The 5745-nt window shown below is 26.6% G+C and overlaps 2 protein-coding genes across 2 annotated transcripts; both read left to right on the forward strand.

Annotated features, from left to right (window-relative positions):
* Positions 1 to 1644, forward strand: OCT59_015871 (uncharacterized protein; the record flags this gene model as incomplete). Its single annotated transcript, XM_025333350.2, has 1 exon — positions 1 to 1644. The coding sequence occupies one exon, from the start codon at positions 1 to 3 to the stop codon at positions 1642 to 1644; it is 1644 nt and encodes a 547-aa protein (XP_025173151.2).
* Positions 1645 to 1674: 30 nt separating this feature from the next.
* Positions 1675 to 4113, forward strand: OCT59_015872 (uncharacterized protein; the record flags this gene model as incomplete). Its single annotated transcript, XM_066132102.1, has 3 exons — positions 1675 to 2801; positions 3114 to 3129; positions 3214 to 4113. 3 exons carry the CDS (start codon positions 1675 to 1677, stop codon positions 4111 to 4113), a joined length of 2043 nt encoding a protein of 680 aa, XP_066003126.1.
* Between the last annotated feature and the right edge of the window lie 1632 nt (positions 4114 to 5745).

Below are 5745 nucleotides of genomic sequence, written 5' to 3' on the forward strand. Positions count from 1 at the left end.
ATGGAAACTGAATTTTGTGAATCAGATACCTCAGACAAAGATACTGATACAATAAACACCAACAATTGTTTGTATTGCAATATAACTTTTAATGAAAAATTATGTTGTAAAGAATGTATTAATTCTTTAGAAAAGTTAGCAGAAAATGGTGATAAAAAAGCAATGCTTAATTTAGCCACATGTTATATGAATGGAAAAGGAGTAAAAATGAATTTAGAAAAAGCTTTTCATTGGTACCAAAGAGCAGCAGAAAATGGAGATGGAAAAGCAATGTATAATTTAGCTATATGTTATAAAAATGGTCAAGGAACGGAAAAGAATTTAGAAAATACTTTTTATTGGTATCAAAAAGCATCAGAAAATGAAGATAAAGAAGCAATGTTTAATTTAGCCAATTGTTACTGTTTTGGAGAAGGAACAGACAAAAAATTAGAAAAAGCCTTTTATTGGTATCAAAAAGCAGCAGAAAATGGTGTTAAAGAAGCAATGATTAGCTTAGCCCATAGCTATTATAGTGGTAAGGGAACAGAAAAAGATTTAGAAAAAGCTTTTCATTGGTATCAAAAAGCAGCAGAAAATGATGTTAAAGAAGCAATGTTTAATTTAGCCATCAGTTATAGATATGGAGTAGGAATAGAAAAAAATTTAGAAAAATCCTTTCATTGGTATCAAAAAGCAGCAGAAATTGGCGTTAAAGAAGCAATGTCTAATTTAGGCACATGTTATAGTTATGGAGTAGGAACAGAAAAGAATTTGGAAAAAGCCTTTCATTGGTATCAAAAAGCAGCAGAAAGTGGAGATAAAGAAGCAATGTTTAATTTAACCAATTGTTATTATTTTGGAGAAGGTACAGAAAAGAATTTGGAAAAATCCTTTCATTGGTGTCAAAAAGCAGCAGAAAATGGTGTAAAAGAAGCAATGTTTAGTTTAGCTCATAACTATTATAATGGAGAGGGAACAGAAAAGAATTTAGAAATAGCTTTTCATTGGTTTCAAAAAGCAGCAGAAAATGGTGTTAAAGAAGCAATGTTTAATTTAGCCATTGGCTATAAATATGGAGAAGGAACAGAAAATAATTTTGAAAAAGCCTTTCATTGGTTTCAAAAAGCAGCAAAAAATGGAGACAAAGAAGCAATGTTTAATTTAGCCAATTGTTATTATATTGGAGAAGGAGTAGAAAAAAATTTAGAAAAAACCTTTTATTGGTATCAAAAAGCAGCAGAAATTGGTGTAAGCAAAGCAATGTTTAATTTAGCTGCAATTTATAGAAATGGAGAAGGAACAGAAAAGAATTTAGAAAAAGCCATTTATTGGTATCAAAAAGCAGCAGAAAGTGATGATAAAGAAGCAATGTATAATTTAGCCAACTGTTATAGAATTGGAGAAGGAACAGAAAAAAATTTAGAAAAAGCCTTTTATTGGTATCAAAAAGCAGCAGAAAATGGTGTTAAAGAAGCAATGTTTAGTTTAGCCTATAGCTATTATAATGAAGAGGGAACAGAAAAGAATTTGGAAACAGCTTTTTATTGGTTTCAAAAAGCAGCAGAAAATGGTGATAAAGAGGCAATGTTTAATTTAGCTATATATTATATGAATGGAAAAGGAACTAAAAAGAATTTAGAAAAAGCATTTTATTGGTATTAGAAAGCAGCAGAAAGAGATCATATTAAAGCAATGTATTATTTAGCCTCATGTTATGAAAATGGAGAAGGAACAGAACAGAATTTAGAAAATGCTTTTTATTTGTATCAAAAGGCAGCAGAAAATGGAGATGAAGAAGCAATGTTTAATTTAGCCAATTGTTATTATTTTGGAGAAGGTACAGAAAAACAATTTGAAAAAGCCTTTCATTGGTTTCAAAAGGCAGCAAAAAATGGTGTTAAAGAATCAATGTTTAGTTTGGCCCATAGATATTATAATGGGAAAGGAACAGAAAAAAATTTAGAAAAAGCTTTTCATTGGTATCAAAAAGCAGTAGAAAATGGATATGAAAAAGCAATGAATAATTTAGCTTTATGTTATAGAAAAGGAGAAGGAACAGAAAAGAATTTAGAAAAAGCCTTTTATTGGTATCAAGAAGCAGTAGAAAATGGTGTTAAAGAAGCATTTTTTAATTTGGGTACATGTTATAGAAATGGTGAAGGAACAGAAAAGAATTTAAAAAAGGCATTTTATTGGTTTCAAAAAGCAGCAGAATATGATTACATTTCAGCAATGTTTAATTTAGCTGCAATTTATGCAAATGGAGAAGGAACAGAAAAAAATTTAGAAAAAGCCTTTTATTGGTATCAAAAAGCAGCGGAAAATGGTGTTAAAGAAGCAATGGATTGTGTAGCTGATAGTTATGAAAATGGAGAAGGAACAGAAAAAAATTTAGAAAAGGCCTTTTATTGGTATCAAAAAGCGGCAGAAAGTGGTAATAAAAATGCAATGAATAATTTAGCCATATGTTATGAAAATGGAAATGGAACAGAAAAGAATTTAGAAAAGGCCTTTCATTGGTATCAAAAAGCAGCAGAAAATGACTATACTAATGCAATGTTTAATTTAGCCAATTGTCATTATTTTGGAGAAGGAACAGAAAAGAATTTTGAAAAAGCTTTTAATTGGTATCAAAAAGCAGCAGAAAAAGATCAGATTAATGCAATGCTTGGTTTAGCCATATGTTATGAAAATGGAGAAGGAACAGAAAAAAATTTAGAAAAAGCATTTTATTGGCATCAAAAATTAGCAGAATGTAACTCTAAAGATGAAGTTGAATTATGTAATGAATGCAAACATCCATATATTGATTATCAGTGGTGCCAACAATGTAGTATTAAACGATTTCAACAAGATTTTACAGAGTGGACTAGTAAAAATGCATTTATTGATAAATTTATTCGAGAAGCACAACTAAATGCTAAAAATAGTTATGAAATTTTAGAGTGGATACCTTATAATAAATTGTCAAATATTAATTATTATGATAAAGGAGGATTTAGTGAAATTTATAAAGCTATTTGGTCAGATGGACCTATATTTAGTTGGAATTCTGACAAACAACAATGGAATAGACAAACAGATTATGAGGTCATTCTCAAAACACTTAACAATTCATTAAATTTGGATAGTAAATTTCTTGATGAGGTATAGTATTCATATTTAATAAAAAATTTTCTTTTTTTTTTTTTCTTTTTCAAAAATTTAATAATTTTTTTATTATTTATATAGTGGAAATATCATTATAATTGTCAGAAAAATTCATTTTCAAAATTTATTCAATTTTTTGGAATCACCCAAGATCCAAATAATTTAAACTATATAATAGTAATGAGTTATGCAAAACAAGGAAGTTTGAGAAAATGTTTATCTAATATAATTAAATTTGAGTGGCAAGACAAGTTACAATTATTGAAAAAAATTATATTGGGTCTTAAAGTAATTCATGAATCAAATTTAACCCATGGTGATTTTCATGATGGCAATATTTTAATGTCAGATAATTATAATGAGTTATTTATTATTGATTTAGGATTATGTAAACCTATAAGTGAATTACAAAATCCTGACAATAGCCAGGTAAATGAAATTTATGGAGTTTTACCTTATATGGCTCCTGAAATATTAAGAAATCAACCCTATACTCCGGAAAGTGATATTTATAGTTTTTCAATGATAATGTGGGAATTTACATCAGGTATTCCTCCATTTAAAGATGAAGCACATGATTATCATCTTATCTTGAGTGTTTGTGAAGGGAAACGTCCTGAGATTATTGAAAATACACCAAAATGTTATGTAGATTTAATGAAAAAATGTTGGGATTCAAATCCTTCCAATAGACCAACCATAGAAATGCTTGAAAATATTATATCTGAATGGATTAGATGTATTAATGAATATTATGAATTAAACAGTGGTGCAACTTATACCTATGTAGTACCTAATATTGATGATCAATTAAAAAATGATATGTTAGAACTTGTAAAAGTGAACAAAACTTTGGAGCAAAAGAAAGCAAATACTTTTATTATACAATTTCATCCACAGGCATGTTATTCAAGTCGCAAGCTTAGTGAAATTTATTTTCAAGAAGACTCTCAGGGCTATGATTGTATGATTAATGATTAACAATTTTGTTGTTGTGATTATATAAAATCCAGCACTTGCAAAATTGTTTGTGGACGGTTTTAAGTATAATTTTTATTAATCTATAATAATTTCTTCAAACCTATAAATTCATTCGTATAATATGTATTTTCTGTTGATGTCTAGAAATATTATTAATTATTATAATTCTTGTTTTTTTTTATCATTATTATGAAATTTTTAATTAATAAATCACGATGTGTCTTTTTAAGTCAATTCCCGTTGAATTCACTTTACAACAAACTTGTCAAAATATAAGAAACATATTTTGAGATGTTAAAACCAGACGGCAATTATTTCATGTTAGAATCCTTTCTTGCTAATAAACAAAATAATTGCTTCAATAATTTCTGTAAATAATATAATTACACAATATAATTTCATAAATAACAGATATTGTGGATCCATCCTCCATCATAAATACAGTACCTTTTCAGGATGTTTTTAGTATAAGTTTTGGAATTAATTTATAACTAAATGACAATTATTTGCATAGAAAGAATATAGTTTGTATGCTTGAAATGATTTTTTTTTTAACTTACAGTAACGTTGGTAACTTTTGGTATTGGACTTAATTTTAACTGAAAAAATAAAATGCGGAACAGCTCAGTTTATCTGGCAATATAATAAGTCCATTTCATTGTTTATCGTGAATCCTATACATACATTATATACACATACTATATGATATTATCTTGATATATATATTATGATCTTGATAGCCATTCAATATCACATATATCACTAACTTAACAATTACAAAATAAATCCATCTTTTATAATGAATGACCTTGCTTATAAAATTTAAGCGCAACTAATTGAAAATAAAATAAAATAAATGTTAAACACATAACTTAATATATCAGGCTAATATCAGGTTATTTGTCAAATCGTTCAAATTCTATCTTTATAACTGATAATGTTTGAAATTTTTAAACTTAAATAAACTTTTATCACATGATGAATCTTTATAAGTATTGGTTTTTTATCAATTTTTAAACTAAATTGATAGACTTCTTGGTAAATAATCTTTTTTATTGTTAGGAATAAATCTTACAATGATTATATTTAACTTTAAACGTGCGTAATTTATTGAATTTATAAATTAAATACCTATTATCAATTGTATTGAGTCAGAAATTTTCAAGTTAATTAATTGAGAGTCACAATCTATTAAAAATAAATAGAAAAAAAAAAATTAGAAAATATCTTCATATGGGGAGTTAGTCTGGGCCCTATAAAAATGATTTGTGTAACAAACAGGCTAATTCTGTCTACATTTGTGTATATTCTGTGTAAAAATTCCTCAATTTGTGTGGTAGTTATGTAATTCTTAACATTATTAAAAAAGTTCGATTTAGTAAACTGTATTAAAAATGTGTAATTTGTTCAATTTGTGTAAAAAATATGTAATTTCTATGTAATTGTAAAAAATGAATGATTTAGTAAACTGTGTTAAAAATGTGTAATTTGTTCAACTTGTGTAAAAAATATGTAATTTCTATGTAATTGTAAAAAATGAGTTATATTACGTTATAATAGTATTAGATTTAGTAAACTGTGTTAAAAATGTGTAATTTGTTCAACTTGTATAAAAAATATGTAATTTTTATA

This window comes from Rhizophagus irregularis, chromosome 24 (assembly GCF_026210795.1).
Source record: "Rhizophagus irregularis chromosome 24, complete sequence".
NCBI classification, from domain to species: Eukaryota; Fungi; Glomeromycota; class Glomeromycetes; order Glomerales; family Glomeraceae; genus Rhizophagus; species Rhizophagus irregularis.